General features: G+C 43.5%; 1 protein-coding gene across 1 annotated transcript in view; it reads right to left on the minus strand.

Annotated features, from left to right (window-relative positions):
• NRCAM (neuronal cell adhesion molecule) overlaps positions 1 to 25,245 on the minus strand; it is a 75,617-nt gene that overhangs the window by 24,064 nt on the left and 26,308 nt on the right. Inside the window, 15 exon segments of the mRNA XM_062198923.1 lie at positions 138 to 224; positions 227 to 262; positions 4,976 to 5,011; positions 6,024 to 6,200; positions 7,259 to 7,381; positions 9,312 to 9,516; positions 11,613 to 11,728; positions 12,428 to 12,653; positions 14,313 to 14,383; positions 14,480 to 14,677; positions 18,730 to 18,831; positions 20,294 to 20,323; positions 20,770 to 20,894; positions 23,060 to 23,207; positions 23,302 to 23,468. Coding sequence (XP_062054907.1) covers positions 138 to 224; positions 227 to 262; positions 4,976 to 5,011; positions 6,024 to 6,200; positions 7,259 to 7,381; positions 9,312 to 9,516; positions 11,613 to 11,728; positions 12,428 to 12,653; positions 14,313 to 14,383; positions 14,480 to 14,677; positions 18,730 to 18,831; positions 20,294 to 20,323; positions 20,770 to 20,894; positions 23,060 to 23,207; positions 23,302 to 23,468 — 1,847 coding nt within the window.

Genomic DNA, 25,245 nt, shown 5'->3' on the forward strand with positions numbered 1-25,245 from the left:
TTTTTTTTTAGATAACTGATTCATTTAATTGAATCCAGTTATTTTTCAAGATAACTGACCGTAAATCCTTAACAACATTTTTCTTCTCTTGAAATGCAAACCCAAATTAAAGACCTGGTAATGAAACTGTTTCTTACTGCCTGCTATACCATATTCAACATAAAAGTTCACAGGCTCTGGGCCCTCATATTCCCAACTGATACTGACATAGGTCTCAGCGCCACAGCAGTTAGATTGCTGATCCTGGGAATTACTGCCTGAACTAAACACACAACAGGAAAACAAAACAAACAATCCTCTTTCAGCGCCATCCATGCAAATATAAAGTAAGCTTAGATCCACTGAAGTAGTAAATAAAATTAAGTTCAAATTCACTGCTGAAATTTAGGATTGGCTCACACCTCACTCTCTTTACAGAAAGGGTTTTCTTCGACTAGATTACGGCACTGGGAAATAATTTGATATCAAAGTATCCTGTATGATATTAAAATGTCTGGGTTCTACTCCATGGGTTCTGAACCATGTGAACTGTCGCCCAGTAGACACAGTCCCAGGAGACCACGGTCTTTGGTTACTGATGTAAGACAGGCAGGGGAATTGTGGAGGATTCCCGGGGACAGAAGTCCCTGTGGGACATCAAATTCAAAATCAGGCTCCACACCACATGGCTACTTTTTGAGTTCTGATTGCCCGATACACTCTACCCGAGGTTAAGGAGGAAGAAATGAAGGAGCAAGACCTGTTTTACGTGGCACACCCCAGAGAGCAAGAAAGCCTAACCAGTTGTATTTGCTACACAGCATTTTCTGAAAATTCATAATGTAATCTGAACAGCTTCTTAAAAATCCAAATTATGAATGCTGCTTGCTACTGAGTAATGACAGTACCTAAAGTCATTCACAAATAGTATTTGAGTAACTGAATCCGATTCTATCAGCTCTATTTGGATAGCTTAAATTAAAACTCATCTATTTATGTATAACTTGGGTAGTTAAAAAATAAAATCAATATACTACCCCAGAGAAAATGCACTAAGGTAGTAACTCAGAAAGTATCAGTGGGTTTATTCAGACTCCATAATTAAAGTTTAAAATGTGCTGCATAACTTAGAAGCTAAAGGATTCTGCTGAAATAAGTTTAATGAAAAAAATCTGTCTTAACATCAAAAAGAGAAGTGCATTAAAGAAGTTAAATCACGAGGCCGGCACTGTGATACAGCGTATCAACGCCCTGGCCTGCAGCACTGGTTCAAGTCCTGGATGCCCCACTTCTGATCCAGCATCCTGTTAATGCACCTGGGAAAGCAGTGGAGGATGACCCAAATCCTTGGGCCCCCGCACCCACGTGGGAAACCTGTAAGAAGCTCTTGGCTCCTGGCTTTGGCCTGGCCCATCCCTGGCTGTTGTGGCCATTTGAGGAATGAACCATCGGATGGAAGATATCTCTCTGTCTCTGTCTCTACCTCTCTATGTAACTCTGTCTTTGAAATAAGTAAATAAATACTAAAAACAGAAGTTAAATCATGTACTTGACCTCTGAAATTTAATTTAGCAACACATGCATATTTCACGCTTTTTTGTGCTAAGAATAAGGAAAGGACAGAAAGCAAAACCGATCACTGAATTATGCAGAGTTATTTTGGGGACCTAATTCATTTTAGCTTTCTGAGATTTGCTTCTTAAAGAAATAGATCATAACAGGAATATGATCAATCAACAGAGATAATAACATGGACCTGTGTGTAAATTTCAAAAATTTTGGAATCATGGAAATGAGGAATTTAGTTTTGGACCATCTGTAGAAAAAGCTAAGACAGAACCATAAAATATTCCTAACAGAGGAGAATTTGTTTCCTCATATACAGTGGTCTTTGTGGAGGCTCTTTTTCCTTTCTAGAGTTTCTCCTACAACTACTTTGTTTTTGTTTGCAGGTTTGAGATAAAATCAGTGTCTCAAAGAGGTACCTGCTCACCCATGTGCACAGCAGTAGCCACAACAGTCAAATTATGGAAACGATTCAAGGGTCCACTGGCAGATGAATGGATAGATAAATGATGGGAAATATATATAATGAAAAGCTTTTGATCATAAAAAGGAAGGAAATTTGGATATAAGCTACAACACGGATGAACCTGGAGGATATTATGCTAACTGAATCAAACCAGGCATAGAAAGACAAATACTGCGTGATCTCACGTACACGTAGAATTTCCACAAGTCACATAGAAAAGGCTCTGTATCAGAGAGTGGTATAGCGGCATCTAAGATCTGGGGATGGGTTGGGAAGTGGGGCGATGGTGGACATCGATGAATACGTTCCAAAAATCTAACTCACATCACTGTATTGTTAATGGTAGCTAAGAAAAATGTCTTGTGTACTGGAAACTTTTATTTAGCTTATTCTTAAAGCCACTGAGAGACAATACTACCACTTTCGGAAGTTATGCTGTTTGGTCACTTGTCTCATAGAGACTTCTAACTCTCCCTCCCTTTAATCCCCACTCATTCACTTATTCACTGAACCAAAAAAACACCCATTGAGGCCCTAGGATAATATTGTTAATTGAGTTATCTTGGCTTCTATTTTACCATTTAATCTCTGTAACCACACACTCAAAGCCTAGGTTTCCTTAACATCTCTTAAATATTGTAAGAAAACAATAAAAATACAAACTTCAGTGTATTTCTTTTCCCCTCTTCAAGTAGAGGTGAATTAAAATCACTTTTGGAAAAAAAATGACAATTTGTAATGAAGTCACATTAGATGTTGATGCTTCCATAGCTAAGGATAACATTTTTTTTCCTCAATGTGCTATTATCTCATTTATCCCCTGCTATGCTGCTTTAAATTAAAATATAAAAGATATACTTAAAAATTAAAATTTGTAAGAATTGTAGAGAACTAAATCTCACACAGAGAAGGGAAACAGAGAGGCACACCGAATTCATTCTTAGATTGAAAAGAATAAGGAAGAATCACTCAGATTCACAAATTCTGCTGAAGCAGTTAACAGTCTTCATGGCAACACGATCTCATTTTATGTCAGTAATGCTTAATTACTACTGCACTAGTAAAAAATATTGAAAATAGGGCAGATTCAGCTTTTTTAAAAACATTATGCCTTATCTGAGGTCCAGCTGATTCTAACACCAGAGCTTAACAAGCTTCCAGACATCCCATAGTAGCCTGTCTCTGCAGTGACACAGCTGCCTCCACGTCTGCAGGTTCCAAGTTCAAAGATACAACCTGCTGGGGATAGGAAATACTCCACAAGGAAATCACGTCTGCACAGATCACAGGCAGACTATCTTTCTGGTCATGAGTGCCCCCAAACAATGACAACTCTACATAACATCCACACTGTGTGTTAGCTAGTGCAGTCATTTAGGGGCGATTTGAAGGCACAAGGTCGTTTCACAGAAGTGACTTGAGCATCCAAGGGGCTTGACATCTGAGGGGCGTTCAGAACCAATCTTCAACAGATACTGAGGGACTCCTGTCATGCACAACAGTTTTAGATTCGTCAAGTAGTCAAACCCAAAACTCTACTGATAAAAATGTCTTTGAGCTTTCATTGATCAAAAGCAGGAAGTGATGTTTCTTCCAGAGCTCCACAGAAGGTCACACTTCCTCACAGGCAGCCTGGGGGATGCACAATTTCTCTGCCACCAACTCTTGGCACAGCCACAAGGACGTGGCCACCATGGAGGAAAGAGGCCTGGCTTCTACCTAAAAGCTTTGATGAGCAGACATCAGGAAAGTATTGTACAACAACCTAGGAGTTTACTTGCTACCTAATTGTTCTGGAAAAGAAGCATACATAGAAATATGCTCACACCTTTCCACAACGTTGTGGGAGTTTGGAATTTTCAAGTGTCTGTTCTTTCAAGTCTAATACACGAATGTAACATGATCAAGTTTGCTGGAAATGGCTACACTTCCAATCCAGTCACTCCAAAAATCTATCTAATGTACATTTTATAATTTACCAAGGCTCTGAAGGTAAGTGAACTGCTAAGAAAACAGAAGAAATGCATCAAGCCCAAGCTCACAAGAATTGAATAAAATCAGGCATAGCACATACAGCTCCTGGTCTTCTGTTTCTTCGTTCCTATTTGCACTTGTGTGGCCTACAAAGCCCAAGAAAACCCATGACCCAGAGCACTCTCAGAAAAACAACATCCAGTGGCCAGGACACTGCAGCTTTGTAAAAGCCAACTGGTCAACCAATAGCCAAGGGTCAGAGACCTAAAGCACTCTGGCATTTGCACAGGTGGACGATAGGTTACAGCATCTCAAGCACCATCCCCCCTAAAAAGCCTTTCTGACCTCGGGAGCTGTCCGAGGCAAAGGAGAACACAAGTGACCCCTTGAGGACGGCTGGCTCTGCCCCAGTAGGAACCCTGAACAGCCTGTTGAGGACAAGATGGAAAAAAACAACAAGCAGAGTGTGTGGGGAGTCTTGCTGCTCTGTAGCAGGAGTCCCAGCCCAGTGGGAGGGGTGCTAACCCAGAATTCCAAGTGGACAGTGGCATGTGATGGCAGCAGCGTGTCTGACAGGAGTGCAGCTGTATCAGATGAGAACAGGAAGCTGGGCCGACCCGGATCCTCACAGGATCTTTTCAACACAGGACTGGTATTTCTGAATTCCTGCTACGTGGCATGGCCATGTGGAGGATCTGGGACAAATCCACAGTGGTGCTCCTGTCTGATCCAGCCAAAATCGTGTCATTAAAAGCTAAGGTTGGGATCTGCACCAGGGATAAATCTTGATAAAAAAATTTGGGGAGAATTCAGTACGTGGCTTTCTAATTGTAAATAAGATTAAACATTAATTGTAAAGCCAAGATCTTCTCCTTAGTTTGGTGGTTCCAAGCACGTTTTATTTTGTCTTTTTTACCCATGCTGCACTTCCCCACGTTGAACATTGCAAATTTCACACATGTAGAAAGTCATGCAGATGAGTTATTTTACCTTTGCCTGCACCTACATCAGGTAGAAGAATACCAGCTTTAATGAGGGAAACAGAAACAGGACACTATATAGTTAGATGTAATACACTTGTGAGCATGTATAGCGATACAAAACACTTATCAAAATACTATGGCATGCAAGAGGAATGAAGGTACCATCCACATTAGGTACCAGGGACAAAGATTTGTCAGTGTCCCCAAACTTACACAGGACTCAAATCCACATACTATTTAGGATGCATTATTCATGCTTGTCTAGTATCTAAGCTGGTATAGGATATTTCAAAACCACATATGGTGAGAAATGTCAGTTTCTTACGCTATGGTAGATAAGTAAATACCTCTTAAGCAATTCTACAGTTTAGCAACATGCAAAACCAGATAATCTTGTACGATATTTTCGATCATTTTCGCTGAATCTGTAACTGTCAAAATGTTTTTCCAAATGTATGAAAGGGCATGTAAATGCCTTTTATAAAGACATTAATCAGGTTATTTTTCTGTCTCTGTACCAGATGGCATGCCAAAATACAAAGTCCCTTGCTGAAACATAAAATAAATACACTACTTAGGAACAGTCCTGATTTCTTGGCTAGGAAACCCAAGTCAGCGTGAGGACTAACGGTTTTTCTGCAGTGAGTCATAACCAGGACTAGAATTACATATACTATGTGTATGTGGGGATGCAAATCTGTGTGTGCATCTATATGTACTACATGAATATGTACTAACACATACTCGTATGCATAAAGTTGCAGACAGGGAAAAACAACGCCTTAACTTTGAATTCCAGTGTGGCAAATATTGTAATTTCTCACTCCCATCCCAATATTTTCACATGGATATGAAAAAAAAATACCATTAGTTATTCCAATATGAAATAAATAACTATTTGGACTTCACTACATATGAGAAGGAGAAATTACAAATTAGTGTTTGTGTTAACTGGGTAAGAAGGATACTCCATGGCAGGAAGGAAAGCATAAACTAGAACTGTTTTAACCCCACACGGCTTATCATCCCATGGATTTTGTACATACCCATCTTACCTTCATCCACAGTGGTCACTGCTTCCTCTGTAATCTGACTTCCTGATCCTGCTGATGTTTGTGCATATAAATAGAATTTATACCGAGTGCTATAATTTAAATTTTTCAAAGTCCAGCGTGTCTTGTTGGCAGGAATTTTTAAGTCGACCAGAGGTCCTAATTCATGTGTGCTGTTAACTGTCGATCAGAAAATAACAGGCAAGTGTATTCTCCATTAACCGTGACAGGAATACTATTGTAAATAAATATGTCAACCAGAAATGTCACATCTGCCTTACACTGACTTTTCTAATCCTCCTCACTCCTGGCCTGATATAACCAAGTGATAACCTTTGACAGCTCCGATAGTGTAGTATAATATACTACAATACAATATGGGGCTATGTTCCCACTGGCTTAAAAGCCAGGGCAATTGTATGGTTGAACGATACCAGCATTTTTTATTTTGTGGTTTTGGAGGTGAGCCACAAACTATTAAATAATCCCAAATCTTTTCTTCAGAGGCCTTTTGCCAATGAAATCTCTTCTTGCCATCTTCTAATTACAGATAATGGCTGCCTGGACTGAAGATAGTACTCACCTGGACTCTATCCTCAACGGTCTGCTTTGTAGGGGTCTTTAAAAGGCTTGTGGAAAATGCACTGGATTCAAAGAAATTTTTTTGCACCAAATAATCTTATCTTTTAGGTCTTTTGTCTACATTTTTTTCCATTACCCTCAAAATTCTACAGATCACTTAATTTTCAATAGTCTACACATCATTTTTCTTTAAAAACTAAGATTTGAGTTGTATCAGCTTTGTGGTGTAGTGGGTGGAGCCACCAACTGCAACACCAGCATCCTGTATGGTAACTGGGTATCATGTCCTGGCTGTTCCACTTCTGATCCTGCTCCCTGCTAATGTGTCTGGGCAATCAGCAGAAGATGGTCCAAGTGCTTGGGCCCCTGTACCCACATGGGAGGCCCAGATGAAGCTCCTGGCTATTGGCTTCAGCCTGGTCTAGCACTGGCCATTGCAGCCATCTGGGGAGTGAGTCAATAGATGGAGGATCTCTCTCTCTCTCTAACTCTGACTTTCAAATTAATGAATAAATCTTAGAAAAAAAACATGTTTTGAAGTTTGCTGAAATTATACTTGAAGGTTTATATATCTATTCTAGATACAAAAAAGTGTTTTTTAAAAACATAACAGTTCTTAAAAAAATATTTCCCCTCCTCTCCTCCCAACAACCTACTTGGCTGGAATTTTAAGGTGTATTCAGTCAAAATGCCATTGGGGTGGCTTGGTGGGTCCCATTCTAGAGTGAGAGAGTCCAGCGTAGGATTGATAATCTTCAAAGATGAGGGAGCACTGGGGACTTTGAATGAGAAACAGTCAATACAAAGGCTTATGAATATTTCAGAGTGCATTAAAACAGTACATGACCCCACGCTCACACAACCGGTCAATTGTAACTCATTCCTGACCCATCTGAAATACATTAGTCCTTGTTTAGCTATTTTCATCTCCCTTTTTGTTCATCAATTCCATTAGGTTCAATGCAACCATCCTCTCAATACACACAATAACGCTGCCTTTACATGGGCTCAAATCCAGTACTTTTTAGCGGTGAGAGTACTTCCATGATTCACAAGTGGTGCTGCATTAAATGCAAACTGGTTACTAAGTGAAATCATTCCAGCCCGAGCGCTGTGTGGGAGCAGCTGTGTTTTGGGCCATCGAGGCCTGCTTGTGCCAACCAGGTGCCTGCGCACAGAGCGCTCTGCCTGAGGGGCTCTGGGCTGTGGCCATCCTGCCCTGGTGCAGGGCTGTCCTCCTCCTGAGAGCTGACAGGTGCGCAGGAGCTGAGTGTGATGGGCAGAGTGCTGGCCCTCGGGAAGGAAGGCCGAGGGGTGTCAGGTTCTCCTTGGCCTTTTATCCACTTCCTCACTATGATCACCCATGATAGCGCTCCCTCCCAGATTCTCTAGAAAACCAGTAATGGCATTGCTCTTCTTTCCATCACTCTGCCCAATGAGGGCAGCCAAAAATTCTCTCTAGAACCACCCCCCCCACACACACACACATTTTGCATGCAATTTTAGGAAACTCATAGGGCTCCTTATACCTATTCAATGCCACTTCCTCTCTTATGGGGCCACAGTCCCCAGTGTAAGAGCCTCTGGGCTGTAGGTTAACATCCACAGCATCCAAGATCAGCCACGATACGGGTCCTCCCTGGCTGATCTTCCTCTCTTTTCTCACCGTTTCCTACCACCCAACCCTCAGTGTCCTGAAGGAACCCCTTATGTCTTCAGACATGCTGTCCCCTCTTCCTTGTTCTTGAACCCTTTTGATCAGATCATCTCTTCTGGGTGACCTTCCCCTGAACCTTCCAAAGGACTGGAGGCAGGGAAGCCTGGAGTGGAAGGAGCCCTGAGCCTCTGAGCAGACTGACACTGAGGATAAGCACCTGCCGTGGAATGGGAGTTGGGCCACAGGGCTGGAGGCTGCTGGGCAGCCGCCAACATCAGGAGCTCTGAATCCTAAGCCAGGACAGAACTCGTCTGTGAATTCCTTTATCAAAAAGATCTAAGGGGTCCAGACAGAAGCTGTCTGGTCTATTTTCATGGCTGTCTAGATGCAGATTTCAAAATAGAGCTCCAGGGTCTTTCCCACTCACTCCTATCCTTCTTACCCTTTGATCCCTTCTCCCCTGTACCCCCAGAGTCCAGCACATCTGTGCCCTAACTCCCGTCTGCCTCTTCCCGTCCGTGTGTGTTGGGCCCTCTCTGCTCCCCACTCACAGCCACCCGTTCTTGCAATAATGATTCCCCCTTCTCTTTCCAACCCACGTAGCCAAGACGTCCAACCTTCTAACTCAGCGCAAGTTGACAACTTTCCACATCTACATAACTTCCAGATTATGAACGTGTGCTGAGAAAGAAGCTCTGGAAACATCCCCCAACAGATAGGAACAGCTTCCTCTCTAGGTGGTCTCCTTAGCTTAGCCCGGTGAGGTCATACGCCTCCCATGTGAGACGGCTGGGGTGCGGAGAAGTTCTAGAACTTGCCCCAGGTCAGTGAACGACCCAAGTGAACACCAAATGGCCGAGGTTTTGGAAAGCATAAATGTGGAGAAAATGTGTAAGTCGAGGGAGAGGGTGTTTGAGGGCAGCATGAGTGCCATTCTGCCAGCTTTGTGGGTGCTTGGGAAAATAGCCCTGAGCTTCTAGAATATACTTTATGGGAAGCCTCCTGGGCCACACCCTACATTCTGAGATCTTAGAGACCTGGCCACCCCATACCTCCTTCTGGGGTATGGAAGCCTCTGTCCGGGCTGGCCGGGCCCTCGCCTTTGCCGTTGACCACGCGGACGTTCAGGGAGTAGTGGCTGAAGGGCTCGAGCCCCGGTACCATGCCGTGTGTCTTGCTGCCTTGGAAGGTGAGGATCTTCTTCTCAATGTGACGTCTGTTTCTTTTGGATAAGCTTTGTGCCTTCCAGTAGTAAATCTGCACCAGCAAGAATGCAAGTCAGAAAAGCATGACGGAGCAAACAAGATTCCTCACACTCACAGATTGAAGACACTTGTCTTTCTTGAAAATTCCTTGGTGCATTTTCGAAGAAAGTTACTAGCAAAACCAATGGATACTGATTGTGAGCCCAGAGGAATGGAAGCCCAGAGACACAGAGGGAAGTTAAATTAAGATGATGTGACAAAGCAGAGCTATCCTGTTTTCTCAGAGTAGAAGAGAAGTAAACGAAATAGCACGAGACCCAGTAGGTCCTCTCCAGAACACCAAGCAAATGGATAGCAATAGAAGGATTTAAGTCTTTTACTTGCATAAAATGTTCCTAAAATAAAAATTACATGGGGCCATGGCATAGTAGGTTAAGCCTCCACCTGTGGGGCTGGCATCCCATATGGGCACAGGTTCGAGTCCCAGCTGCTCCTCTTCCAATCCAGCCTTCTGCTATGGTCTGGGAAACCAGTAGAAGATGGCCCAATTACTTGGGCCCCTGCACCCATATGGGAGACCCAGAAGAAGCTCCTGGCTTCTGGCTTTGGATTGGCCCAGCTCTGGCTGTGGCAGCCATTTGGGGAAGTGAACCTGCGAATGGAAGGCCTCTCTCTCTTTCTCTGCCTCTCTCTATCTGTAACTCTGCCTCTCAAATAAATAAAATCTCTTTTTAAGAATAAAAATTACTGCCTCATATTTACATATTTTTCCTGAGTTAATACAAGTTCATGTACAATATATGATTTACTTTAATCCTAAAAACCACAGTGAGGCTTTTATTATTATTATTCCTATGGTACATGAGATTCTGCGCTATTGAGGGACTTTCCCAAAGCCACAGGGGACCCTCTACTCTGAGTCTAGGCATTCTCCATGAAGCCAAACTGTTCCGTGTAATTAAAAACTTTTTCTTGGCCTTAAGTTGTAAGCAAAATTTTTAGAGATAGATAAGCATCTATTGACTTCGATCACAAATCCAGAATTTGTGAATACTTGTTTATTGTTTCCTTAAATTGTTTATTTATTAAGTTTCCTTTAAATCTTAGGGATTTAGAGGCACTTCCAAGAGAAGTCAACATATAATCAGAATCTGGCAGTGCTGGGTGGTGGTGGGGGGAACAAAACATGATGCAGTACAAAAAGTGAACGCTAGGTGTCAGGATTAACAAATCAAGGAGTGTGTGTGTATATACACACGCATGCATGCACACACGTAGACTTCGTGCACAAAAATAATTCTTTGGGTGTATGTCAGTCAATCAAAATTTCTAGGAATCCATTTTTCTGTGCTTCCCAAAAGGAAGACAATTGATGTTTACAAGAATTACCCAGTTGGTATACGGTCCTCAATTATAATCTAAATTATTTTAAAATGCTCAAATTATTACCAGGCCATTTTTGTGTGTTTAACACATGTGGTATATATTGCTTTAAAGCAAGGTGCATTTCATTATATTCAAGTTCTTTAAAAATTAGTTTTCCTTTGCTGGTGTTGTGGTGTAGCAGGTTAAGTCACCACCTGCAGCGGCATCCCATTTGGGCACCAGCTCAAGTCTCAGCTGCTCCATTTCCAATTCAGCTCCCTACTAATGCACCTAGGAAAGCAGCAGAAGATGGCCTGAGTGCTTGGGCCCCTGCACCCATGTGGGAAAAGCTCCTAGCTCCTGGTTTCAGTCTGGCTTAGCTCTGGTCATTGTGGCCATTTGGGGCATGAAACAAAGGATGGAAGCTCTCTCTCTCTCTCTCTCTCTCTCTTTCAAATAAGTAAAATAAATCTTTCCAAAAATTATTTCCCCCGGTTTTGTACACGTTAATTGTTTAGCTGGCAGAATCTTAGAATACTGGAGAAAACCTCTGCTTGTCACGTTGGATGCAGTGAGACTCTGGATGGGGTCCTTCCCATGTGGCCCTGCCTGATGCGATAACCAGGCATTGAGTCCACGAGTTCCTGAGCAGAGGAACCCCACAGCTCCAACCTTGTGACGTGTGTGCGACAAGCGGCCTTTGCTGACGTCCTGGTACTAAGGGAGGGACAGGGAAGAGCCCCGTTGCTAAGGGAGGGACAGGGAAGAGCCCTCTTCACTTACCCGATAGCCTTGCAGGTGTCCTCGGATACTTTTCAGAGGTACGGGGTCCCAGTGCACCTCGGCTAAGGTGCTGTTCACCACGTTCACACGCACGTTCCCAGGAGCCACCATGGGGACTAGGGAGACGACAGGGAAGGAGGAAGGAGAGCACAGGTTTCAGTGTTATTTCGAACTTTAGGCAAAAATGTCACTGTCTTGAATACCTTTGGCTTTGAAGCCTGCCCTAGTCCTATTCAACCGATTTTTGAAGAATTGAAAGGAGACTGTTTTGGGTGTCTGTTCATTTGACTTTATGAGAAAAACTGTTTAGGAAAAAGAGTCATGGGGCAGTCGTAGAACAGCGGTTTAAGCCACCGCCGGTGACACCAGCATCCCATCTGAGTGGGGGTTTGAGTCCCAGCTGCTCCACTTTCGATTCCACTCCCTGCTGATATGCCCGGGAAAGCAGTGGAAGATGGCCCAAGTGCTTGAGCCTCTGTACCCAGGTGGGAGACCCAGATGAAGCTCCTGGCTTTGGCCTGGCCCAGCCCTGGCCATTGTGGTCATTTGGGGATTGAGTCAGGGGATGGAAGAGCTCTCTTTCTCTCTCTGTAACTCTGCCTTTAAAGCAAATAAATAAATAAACCTTAATAAAGGAATAACTTTTAACATACTACCTCTCTTCCATAGCAGGAGGTTAAACTCAGAGAAATTAAGCAAAATAATTGCAACCCCATCCCCGTAACTTCAGCACTTTTGGACGTAACCTTCACTTGCACTTGAACTTGTCTATCTTGCCAGGGAAAAGTACAAAGGAAACAGCAACGCTTACTTACGGTCTTCCCCAGAGTGTCCCAGGACGACGGCTGGCTCGGGAGCAAACCCCACGTCATTCAGGGCCTGCACCTTGACCAGGTAAGGAACGAAGGTCGGCGTGCCGGAGACAATGTACTTGGACACATTGGCCACCACCACGGACGTCCACTCATCATCACCATCCTTTTGCCGCCAGCTAACTTTGTACTGCAGGCCTGGCCCATTGGATTCAAAACCGTTCAAAGGCTACAAGGAAAGCCAAATACTCAGAGTTGATAAAACTGAGTGACCACACGGGAATAGCAAACTCAGTTCCCACACCTAAAGGAACAGGTGCGGCAGCACTAGAACACTGGCTAAAAACTATTTCCCGCAGGGCCCTCTGAGCGTTCTTCTCTTCCGTTTGCAATGAGACTCAAAGGTTGTTTGGGATCAACATCTCAAAGGTTGTAAATTACTATCTTGAAGCAGCAAATTCACATACACCTTTCAAAGTGGAGCTCCACAGCCAAGAGTGGGTGACTCCTAAAGCTTTTCAATTATAAAGATTCCTCTAGATATTCCTTTTTGGGGGATAGTACTCCATGGGCCAATGTATTGGGAGACTGAAACTTATAAAGTGTTTCCCTCACAATTAAAAATAACTTGGCCTGTTGTTTTATTCTGTTTCTACATGTCCTATGTTCATGAGTACATACACATAGGTGTATCTATAAATAGTAGGTATGGTTCCAGCTAAAACAAGTTTAGGGATAGGTTTTTGGTGAACCAATGAAAACACTGTTAGGGATGCCTGCATCCCATATCAGAGTGTCCTGGTGGGGTCAGTGCTGTGGCATAGAGGGTAAAGCTGCCACCTGCAGTGCCGGCATCCCACTTGGGAGCCGGTTCGAGTCCCAGTTGCTCTACTTCCAATTTAGCTCCCTGCTAATGCACCTGGGAAAGCAGCAGAAGATGGCCCAAGCCCTTAGGCTCCTGCACCCATGTGGGAGACCCAGAAAAAGCTCCTGGCTCCCAGCTTTGGACTGGCCCAACTCCAGCCATTGTAGCATTTGGGGAGGAAACCAGTGGATGGAAGATAACTCTGTCTCTCTCTGTAACTCTGCCTTTCAAAGAAATAAATAAATCTTAAAAAAAATAAAGAGCGCCTTGGTGCAAGTCCTGGCTCTGCTTTGATTACAGTTTCTTGCTAATGCACACCCTAGGAGACAGCAGGTGATGGCTCTAGTATTTGGGCCCCTGCCACCCACACAGGAGCTCTAGACAGGAGTTCCTAGCTCCCGGCTTCAGTCTGGCCCAGCTGTGGATGTTGCAGGCATTTGGGGAGTGAATCAGCAGATGGGAGATCCCTGTCTGTCTCCCTGCCTTTCCAATAAAATAAATATAAATTTTACAAAGACTTAGTTTCTATGTTGAAAAGTAGAAAATGAAAGACATTACTTTGTTATAAATAAAACTACACAAGTAAATATATGTTCATTTCCCAAATCCAGAAAATACATATAAGCCCCCCCCCAAAAAAAATGTTGACTAACAGAAATAGCCTGATGCATGTCTTCTGGGAGTTTTCCATGTAACACTAGCTAGTTTTTTTGTGCTAAGCTAGGTGCTTTATATATATCAACTCCTTCAACCTTATGAGGTCAGTCCTATTATTTTCCCATCATAGAGTTCCCTAACAGTCACCAACCACTGATTGATGGTCCTAGAGTTAAGTGGCAGAGCTGGGATTTGCACCCATTCATTTTGGCACCAGAGATCAAGCTTTTAACATTGCATCTTCAATAAGGATACATATTTTCACCCAGAAATGGGCAACATGGGATTTTAATGTAGATACCAGTTTCCCATTTTTTCTCTCCATGCTAAGAAGTCCCAAGGAAAGATGAAGGCTTCATTGCTCACCTTCCAAGTAATCACCAAGTTATCAGGTTCGGATCCTAGCCCTTCCACAGCCGTGGGGTTTTTATCTGGTTCTAGAAGTTAAGCAGACACATATGTGTCAGCTTAGGACCTCTGAAAAGTGCTGTCAAGGCTTTCTACGTATTTCACATCTCTCAATCTCGCTTTACCTGCAGCTTTGGTCAGATACTGTTCCGAAGCCTCGCTGGGCAAGCTCCTGCCGATGTTGTTCACGGCCATCACGCGGAAGGAGTAGCTCACGTAGGGAGACAGCTTCAGCTCGGCCGTGGTCTGCGTTCCGGACACTTCCGCTTGGTGGTGCCACAGTCCTGCCTCATGCATTGCATCTTCATATTCGACGATGAATTCTGGCCACAACACACAGACACAGCAAAGCCAAGATGGTGAAATTCAGTCATCCTAGGAGTAGGCTGATAGCAACAACTAACAGGGCAATCGAACAACTGTAGGCAGACATGAGTCATTTTACTTTCAAGAAAAATTCCCCTAGAAATATAGATGTTGCTGCAATGGTCCAAGGCCAAGTCTTCGGCATTCTCCTTTCAAACTCTATTCATTTGCTGGTGATTTCCAGTCTCATCAATTTCATATTTCTATAGCAGACTTCTCCCCTGGATTGCAGACTTTGAGAGCCAATTTCCTACTCAATAATTCATCGTGGTTGTGTATTACGGCATCTCAAACTGAATATTATCAAAACGTACTCCAATCTTCTTCCCAACAGGTAGAGACAATTCAGGTTAAGAGAGTGGAGTCCTTCTTGGTTCTTCCCTTCCTTCAACACTCCCAGTAAGTCCCGCCGTCCACACCATGAAAACAGATCCTAAATCTGACCGTTTCTCAGCTTCTCCAGCCCTCTCATCCTATTCCAACCTACTCTTGTTGAATTAGCAGACATGCTCGCAAACTAATTCCCAAACTTTCTCAAGGTATACTTGGTGTCTCAGTGTTTTTTTTTTTATGATTTCCTTAGGCCAAAAGAAATATCTAATGTTTCATGTATTAAGTATTAGATCCATCCAACTAAAAATATTTTAGTTTTAAAACAATTTAAAACCTATTGGGTATGGCAAAACCTCCCAAACCCTGCAAGCAGAATGGATGCTGCTTTCCTCATTTCATATTCCACAATGATTTTCCCATAGTCCCTGCTGTTTATCACTGCAAATGCTCTGCAGAGACATGACATCAACACAATTTGAAATAGCAATAGAATGCTGAAAAGGAAAATTGCCCCAAGCTAATTTCATTTGGTATTTGACGGATGTCACCGTGTTTTTAATTTTTTAAAAAGATTTACCTAGTGATTTATTTGAAAAACAAAATACAGAGGAAGTGGGAGAAATAGAGACAGAGAGAGATCTTCTACCCTCCAGTTCACTCTGCAAATGGCTGCAACAGCCAGGGTTGAGCCAAGCCAAAGCTAGGAACCAGAACTCCACCTGGGTCTCCCATGTGGGCAGCAGGGATCAAGGACTTGGGCCATCTTCTGCTGCCTTCCCAGACGCACTAGCAGGGAGCTGCATTGGAAATGCGGCATGTGGGACCTGAACTGGCACTCCGATATGGGATGCTGGTGTTGCCAGCAGCAGCTTGACCAGTGCACCACAATGCCAACCCATCACTGTGTTTTTTAAACATTAAAGTTTTTTAAATTAGGCCTTAAAATATCCCAAGGAACACTGCGAATTTTCTGGGTAGTGAGGGGGCACTTCAGTGTGTAGGTTGCGAACCTCAGTTTTACCTGGGCTTTCTACTCCCCTCTCGTGAGTCTGCAGACCATTTGCAATGGGACAGCCAGTTACTCACTCTTCACTCTTCTCATATCCCTCCATGGGCTTCCCAGCCCCAGAGAAGCATACAGGACCCAGCACAAGCCACACTGCACTCTCACCGCCTCGCTCTTCGCTGCTGCGGCTTTCTCTCCCACATCACTTCCTCTGTTCAACACATTGCTGTCATACCGGCCTCCTAGCACATGTGCCCCTGTCTCACGGTCTGTGCTCCTCCTGGGAAGTTCTTCCTCCAGATAACTGCAAAGTGCACTCGCTGACCTCCCTCTGAGGCCTTGATGGACATACTCAAACGCTGCCTTCTTCCTGTGAACTTTCCTGGTCACCTTACTCATGGTTATACCCCCAACCTCCTTCCTCTGTCTCCCGGTTTGTTGCTGGCATGGCCTAAACACACACACACACACACACCTATAGCTATGTGTACAGATAAACAGACTCATACACGTGTTTGCAGCCCCTAGGAAGTAGATGCTAAGACAGAATTAGAAATGCAGGAGACTGACTTGGGGACAAGTCCAAGGACAATAAAGGAGAGAGGAGGCAGGGAAGACTTTCAGTCTGCACTGCAGGTCTGAAGACCGAGCTAGGAGAGGGGGAAGAGAGGAAGAGGGGAGAAAGAGCCTCCGTGTGTAGTGCAGCTCCACACAGACTCAGCCAGGTCAGCAAGGAGTCCAAGGGGACAGCGTGCCCAGCAGAGGAGTTCCACGTCAGGCATAGCTGAGCTCTAGGACACTGGGTGGTCAGTCCCTGGAGCAGCCCAGGGAGCAGGTGGCCCATGTGAATTCTGCTAATCCTCAGGGAGATGCAATAGATGGGGGCTGGCAGCTAACACTCCTGACCGCATGTTCTCTCTTGAAGGTAGACTGAGTGGCATGGCTGTATGTGCATGCGCACACATATACATAGACACGCATATACAAGTACATACAATATACGACATATACAACATATGACATTATATACAATATATGGCATTATATACAATATATGACATTATATAAAATCTATGACATTATATACAATATACAACATTATATACAATATATGACATTATATACAATATATGACATATACAATCTATGACATTATATACAATCTATGACATTATATACAACATATGACATTATATACAATATATGTCATTATATACAATCTATGACATTATATACAATAGCATTTATTATTAATTGTGTCTTATTTGTGATCACATCTAAAACACCAGCTCTGTAAAGGCACGGATTTTCAACTGCTTGGTTTTAGAACAATGTCTAGCACTTAATTAGCACTTCAATAAATATCTATCTGCTGAATGAATGAGTTAATAGTAGTAGACTGAAAATGTTTTGAAATCTCATAGCATCATTTTAGCACACACATACAGAGTCCCCAGCTGACTAATACAGTGGACGAGCTGGGAGGCTCAGCCTGCTTGGACCAATGGTGCTGAAAACTCAAGTCAGAGAGTCGTACCACTAAGTACAAGATAGAGAAGAGGCAATTGTGCAATTTCATTGATAATGTTCTGCTTGGCCAGGAGGTACAATAAATCAACACATGGATCACTTCAGAACAGGCTTATGCAATCATCAGACAGGAATAGTGTCTAACGGGGATAATGTATTCTAGGCTTGTGACTGGTATCCACTCTTGTAGAAGTATCTCTTCAGTTTTACAGGTAAACTTCTATGCTTGCCTGTATTCTAATTTATTAAGGCTCTTCCAGTAGCCTTAGGGCATGGTCTTTCATCTGACTATTCCCCAGGCCTGTGTCAGCAAGGCAAAGAGCTGGCATTATTGAACGTGCAACTTTATAGCAAGGGCAATGGGAAGAAAGAGACGTGGGTGGGGAGTTAACGGGCCTGATGACTGCACCCAGTTTGTTCTGTTACTATCTGTGCTTAAAAAGCATTTTCCCAAGCCTCGGTTTTATAATATGTAGACTAAGCCTTTTTTATTAAAGAGGGAGGGAGGGAGAGAAAGGAAGGGAGAGCGGGAGGGAGAAAGAGAGAAAATTTTCATTCACTGGTCTATTCTCCAAATACTTACAACATCCAAGGCTGACCCAGGAACTCATTCTAGGTCTCCAATGGCGGCAGGAAGCCAAGCGCTTGAGCCATCCCTGCTGCCTCCCAGGGTGCGCATTAGCGGGAAGCTGGATCAGGAGCTGAGCCAGGACTAGAACCCAGGCCCTCTGATGTGCTGCAGCAGGTGGGCATCCCAAACAGAGGCTTAACTGCTAGACCAAATACTCAACCCTAGACCGTGCCCTTTAGCACCTGATCCGCCAATTGTATCAAGAAAGATCCACCTTTCTACTGTGGTAGATCCTTAAGGTGATTTTCAAGTGTCTTAAACAGAAGTGATGGTGTATTTACTTAATCAATACTATTAGCAATTAATTCATATCCTCTACTAGACACTATAACCAGGAAAATCTCCATCTCTGAAGAGATCTAGCCTCAAAAACCAACTATTTGTATGCTATCAGGAACACAGCAGAGAAGACCAGAAAATATTTTAATGAGAAATGTCAGTCACTTATTATAAACTGCTTCAAAAATGGCCATGACGTTGACTCTGACAAAGCGAGTAACAGCACCTACTTGTAATGGGGCTATTGTTGTCATCACCCGGGGTCCAAGACAGCTGAACACTCTTGTCCTGTTGATTTGTCAATTCTAAGTCAAAGGGAGGATTTGGGACATCTGTGGATGGAACACACACCTCCTGGTTAGGCATCCGTACTGAAGAGGCTCCCTCTGTGACACGGCTCACAGGGGACACCTACAAGACACAGCACACTCAACGGTCAACGAGCATGCAACTGGAACAAAATGGAGACAACGGAGGCAGCACACCCGAGACAACCCGCCCATGAGTTCGGCCTGCTTGTTTTTCAAATGCAGCTTTACTCATTTCTAACTCAAACCAACAAGGCAGACATACATGGTTCATCAGCACTCTCAGCGTGTGTCTTCTCACAGACATGAACAAGCACAGGCAGAAAAAAAAATAAGAGCCAAGTGGAAGTTCTACTATACGGGAAACAGAAAATGAGAGCCAAGCATAATTTCTACTACATGGGAAACAGAGACAAGCCAATGCTAAAGAACAAACACAGGCAAACGCATGGCGCAAAAGGTGATATCAACATTGTTTCTGAAACATGCAGAATGGTCGACTTTGGTGTTGCTGAACAATAGTAAAATTCTTAAGGGAATTCTCAATCAGATGGTATGCAGGTAGCTGACGTGGCGTGCAGGTGTGTTCCCTCTCAGAGAACAGCAGTAGGGGCCTAGAAGCAGTGTGCCTTTCCAGTGGTGCCCCCGGGAAAGGCCTTTTTTTGACCTTGTTCTTGGGAGTAACTCTGGCTCCTGAGGGGCAGCAAGAGGCCATATGAGCTCTTTCTTGCTGCCAGTAATCAAGCAGTGAGTGTGTACAAAGGACACGCCTTACGTAGGATAATCAGATACTAAGGAAAATCCCACCGAGATTATGCCACAAAATTAATTTTTGCATTTATGTGTTGAATAAAGATGAGTTTCTCAAAACACAAAGGCTTCAGAAATCACTTCTGATTTATTTTCCATTTTCAGACAAGTCACACACAGAGGTATGTCCTTCCTTTTGGCCTTTCTCTAGTGATTTATCTCCTATTACACAGTGTGTCAGTCATCTCTAATATAAATGTTAAATATTATAAATTTCTTTTTTTTTCCTGGTATAAATTTTTTGCAAATGGAATCCTCAAAACAACACTTATTTTTCCAAAACAACCTTTGCAGATTGAAGTCAAACCCTAATTCGTGGAATGACATTAAAAATAGCTTTCTCATTCTATAAAATGTGGATGATGACTTTTGCAATAAACACTATGAGCCTTGACAGGGAAACTATCCAAGAGGGATTTTTTATCAAATGCAATTATTTTATTTATAGCACATGAAATATTTATAAACAACTGGCAATAAACTCAGCGAAGAATTCGAGGGTTATAATGGAGAAGTGATAAGCCACAGTAAATGACTGATACCACTAACAGACAGTACTGTTTTCCATTAAGAAACACAATGATGTGATAGAGGAAAGAAAGCGATGAATGTTTTTCTTCTGCAAATGTGAAATTGTTTAACAGAAAATCGCGAAACAAGACTCATATTAGTTTACCGTAAATGGGAGCTGGAGTTGGAGTAGGAGCTAGAAAGGACATCAATATAAAGGATTTAATCACAATTAGGAAAGGAGAGATACAAGATACACAAGAAGACAAAGACTGCAATGTGATTAAGATTATAAAATTAAGCTCTATGATTAGCTGATAAGCAGGGCATTGGTTCCATGCAGTAACAATACAGAGGGAAAAAAGCCTTCATTTCAAAAGAAAAGTAGAAGATTTGCCCTAATTTTCAGATGAAAATCTCACTAGGAGGCAGATTCATCATTTGATCCCAGAACTGCCATGGATGATATTTACGCTGAAATTATCAACTCAAAAGCATCTTTCAAAGAAGAAAGTACTAACTCACCCACGCTAAGGTTGCCAAACTCCAACCAGCGAACATTTCACGTGAATGTACGCTCGGTCTCTGTCTTTCAACCTAACTTGGGGAAGCCATTTGGGTCTTATTTACTCCAGTTCTTACCAACAACAGTGAGCACAGCGCTGGCAGAGACATTGTCCAGAGTCGTGTTGGCGACACATGTGTACGTCCCACCATCATGGTCCCTCACGTCAGTCACCACCAAGTGATCCTTGCCCACGGTGAACCTGGGAACACAGCACAGTCAGAGCCGCTGGGATGGCCAGGCAACCACATCTCAGATGTGGCTTCACTGACATAAAAGCAACCAAGTTAGAGCAAAAATATCTGAGCAAGTTTTGCATCCCCAGCCTGAAAATCTAAAATCTGAAACAATGTGAAACCAGAAGTACTTCTGGTCCCAAGCACTTCAGATAAGGGACACTCGACCTCAGAGGAGAAGGGAAGTTCAAAGAAGAGGAACCTGTTTTCTCACTAGAAACAGGAAGATTTAGATCAAGAGTTGACTAGATCAGTCAACCAAGAGTTGACTAGATGCTATTTGTGGACATAAGAAATTGCTAATTGGGTCAAAAATCAAAAGCAGAGGGGTGGGTGTTCAGCACAAAAGTTAAGACACTACTTGCAGGGGTTGGTGCTGTAGTGTAGTGGGTAAAGCTGCTGCCTGTGGCTTCAGCATCCCATATGGGCGCTGGTTTGAGTCCCAGCTGCTCCACTTCTAATCCAGCTCCTTGCTAATGCACCTGGGAAAGCAGTGGGAGGTGGCTCAAGTGCTTGGGCCCCTGCACCCGTGTGGGAGACCTGGAAGAAGCTCCTGGCTTCAGACCGGTCCAGTCTGAGTGAACCAACAGATGAAAGACTGCTCTCTCTCTCTTCCATAACTCTGCCTTTCAGGTAACTAAATAAATCTTAAAAAAAAAAAAATGATACCAGTGGGATGCCTGTTCCCATACTGGAATGTTTGGGTTTGAGTTCCAGGTATGCTCCTGTTTCCAGCTTCCTGCTAATGTACACCCTGGGAGTCAGGGATGATGGCTCAAGCCCTTGGGTCCTGGCTACCCACATGGGAGACCTGGATTGAGCACCTGGCTCCTGACTTCCGCCCAGCCTAGCCTTGGCTTGTGTGGACATTTGGGGAGTGAACCAGCAGATGGAAGCTCACTCTCTATCACTGCCTCTCTCTCTCTTTCAAATAAAATTAACACAAAAAATGTTTAAAAATCAACTGTATATAGGATTCATGTGTGATTTTTAATGAGGCTGAAAAATCATAAAGTTTCTTCTTATTTAAATTATAAGTTAAAGCACCAGCCAAGTTAACCTCATGATCACTTCTATTTTCCTTCTGTTTTCTATTTTTAAATGTTTACTTATTTATTTGAGAGGCAGAGTTACAGACAGAGAGAAGGAGAGACAGAGAGGTCTTCCATCTGCTGGTTCACTCTCCAAAAAGCCACAACAGACTGAGCTGGGCAGATTGGAAGCCAGAAGCCAAGAGTTTCTTCCAGGTCTCCCATGCAGGCACAGGGGCCCAAGTACTTGGGACATCTTCCATAGCTTTTCCTAGGTCATTAGCAGAGAGCTGGACTGGAAGAGGAGCAGCTGGGACTTGAACCAGTGCCCATATGGGATGCCAGCATCACAGCATCGGTCCCAACACGTCTCCTATTCTCGTCTTTTCCCTTATCAACTCAGATTCCATAAAAAATTCTAGGCTTCTAGGAGAGAAGGTCACAGAGTTCCTTGGGGGCCATTGACACACAGGAGGGCACCACGTGGGCACCGAGGTTTGAGTCAGTTGTGGAGGACCACACAGCGCATTTGCACCAGAGCCCGGTGCTCCCTCTCTAAAGGGTGATCCCCATATACAGCTCTGTGCACTTACAATGGCAGATCAAAGGCTTCCACGGGAACATGCTATGACCTTCCTGCCATCTCGAGGCTGCAGGACTGCAACACACTCAGCCTCTCCCACACGTTTCACCTGCTTTTGCTTTTGCTTTTGCTTTTCCTTCCCTTCCCACTGACTTGACATAAAAATCAACAACGAATGTCACTTAAAATAGTGACGAGGATTCTCTATGCGACCAGAGCGATCGCATTTCTGTTTCTTTGTGTAGGAAGACGGTGAGAACATCTGTCAAGACATCACTGTTCAGGGTATAAAACAATGCGTGCCTGCCGAGGCCTGAAGGATTTTTCTCTCCCTGAATTACACGGGGGACCGACACACAAAGCTAGGCAAACATTCTCAGGGTCTTATTTCAATCACTTGATACCTCTTCAGGTCCAAACATTTTTACAGTAGGGAGAAAGAGCCGATCTCTTTACTCTGGAGACGGCAGACCTCAGAAGCTGAACACATTCACAGAAAGAAACTGCCTTCCAGTACCTTTCGTCACTGGGCAGCTCACTGTTGTCCTTGCGCCACATGACGGTGGGGATTAAGGTGTGATCGTGTTTCACTCTGCACTCAAAGGACACAGTGCTTCCTCTCTGCACAACCGCATACTCAGGCTGTTTAATGATTCTTGTGGGGTCTGAAAGGCAAAGTTCTTGTTAGCCATCGGCAAGGCTGGAGAACCTGCAGCAAGTCACACAGCGCTTGAAAAACGTGCGTTATCCCCGTCTCACCTTTGACTTCTAGGCGCACTTCATTCTTGGCCATCCCTAATTTATTCCTAGCAACACATGTGTAAGTTCCCGTACTGTCCTTTTGGGCCACAGGGATCTCCAAGGTTCCGTTGTCGTGTAAAACATAAATGTCTTCACGAAGGGCACTGCCTTTGGCGCCTTTGAACCTGTGTTGCAGAAAAAAAAAATCACAAGGCGAACAACAACTCGTCACGATTGGAAGATGCCAGATGCCACGTTCAAGGTCAACACAACCACAGTCTGCGTTCAGCTGTCAAGTGCAGATATTTGAAATCCGCATAAGCACATGGCATGCTTGTATGTCAGGAGGTAAGTGGAAAGACCAAACAAAACTGAAAACTTCAACAATAAACAGGGCTTATAGAATTAGGCTGACAACAACACACAATGTTTAAATTGTAAATTTTCCTGTTAGAGACTCATGGTTTAATAAATACATTATTAACTAGTTTATCTCTAAATAGGTGATAAAAACAGAATAAAGACTGCTCTTTCTGACAGTTTCCAACCCAACTGTGGTGCGTTTGTAGCTCTATCTGCAGGCTACAATTCTCAAGAAATTTTGACGTCAAGGTTATAAGCACTGCACTTTTGAAAGTGTGAATAGGAACATATCCAGGGGAGGGGAGACAAAGCATGTGTGTCAGATCGGAGAAGTGGAGGAGGAGGCAGAGCCAGTCTATTATGCAAGGAAATCTCTTACCCAGGAAATCACCAGACAAGCATCTGTGTGGCTCTTCACTGGGGTTAAGGTGGGCTGGGGTGATTTTCCTTTAGTCTTAAACCTACTTTTACTTTACCGCAGTAAAAGAGGCCCTCCATAATGTCTGGGTCCTGATAAATAATCGATAAGTGAATATCCCAGAGCTACTGGCTACCTTAGCCCTGTCTCTTCCAGCTTATGCTAAAGTCAGCAGAGTGAGAAGATGTACAGGGTTTCTATCTACCAAGGGTGTAGCACAAGCCTATGGGCTAATACAGGGCATGAAAGGACACAGCAGAGCTTGGCTGTACCCAAGTCAGGAGGAGCCAAGAGGCTCAAAAGGGAAACACAGGTCCCTTCAGCCATCCACATTTGAGGTTCCGCATCTGTGCATTCAAACAGATTGAAAACATTTGGAAAAAATTGCATTTGTACTGAACATGTACATTTCTTGCCATTGTTCCCTAAATAATACAGTAAAACAATATACACAGTATTTATATTGTGCTAGGTATTGTAAGTAACAAAGCATGCAGAAGACATGCATAGTTTACATGCAAATATTAAGCTACTTCATACAAGGGATTTTAGCACTCATGGGTTTTGGTTTCCTTGGTGGGGTGACGGGAGGGACCTGGAAACAACACTGAAGGATGATGTCACCAAAAAAATTCTGTTTTTGAACTTATCAAACCCTACCCCACCCCATTTAATATTTCATTATCAAGGAATATCCCTCAACCAGTCTATCCAGCTACAATACACAAAGTCCCAGGTGATGCCTGCAGCACTGTAAAATATAATAATAGCTTCGTGGTTGGCAGAGTGGGCAGCTAAACAGATCACATGGAAGTAGTCAGCACACAGCAGGTTAAGCATTTATGAATGAAGGAATGAATTTAGTAATAAATAGCACAACGGATTATGCATTACCTTCCCCTTCATGTTTTTTTGTTTAAAGATTTATTTATTATTTATTTGAAAGGCAGAGTAACAGAGGCAGAGAGAGTGAAGGAGAGACAGCAAGAGAGTTAGATGTTCCATCTACTGGTTCACTCTCCAAATGACTGCAATGGTTGGGATTGGGCCAAGCTGAAGCCAGGAGCCAGGAACTTCTTCCAGGTCTTCTATGTGTGTGCAGGGGCCCAAGCACTTGGGTCATGTTCTGATGCTTTCCCATACACATTAGCAGAGAGCTGGACTGGAAGTGGAGCAGCTGG

Source organism: Lepus europaeus, chromosome 1, assembly GCF_033115175.1.
Source record: "Lepus europaeus isolate LE1 chromosome 1, mLepTim1.pri, whole genome shotgun sequence".
NCBI lineage: Eukaryota > Metazoa > Chordata > Mammalia > Lagomorpha > Leporidae > Lepus > Lepus europaeus.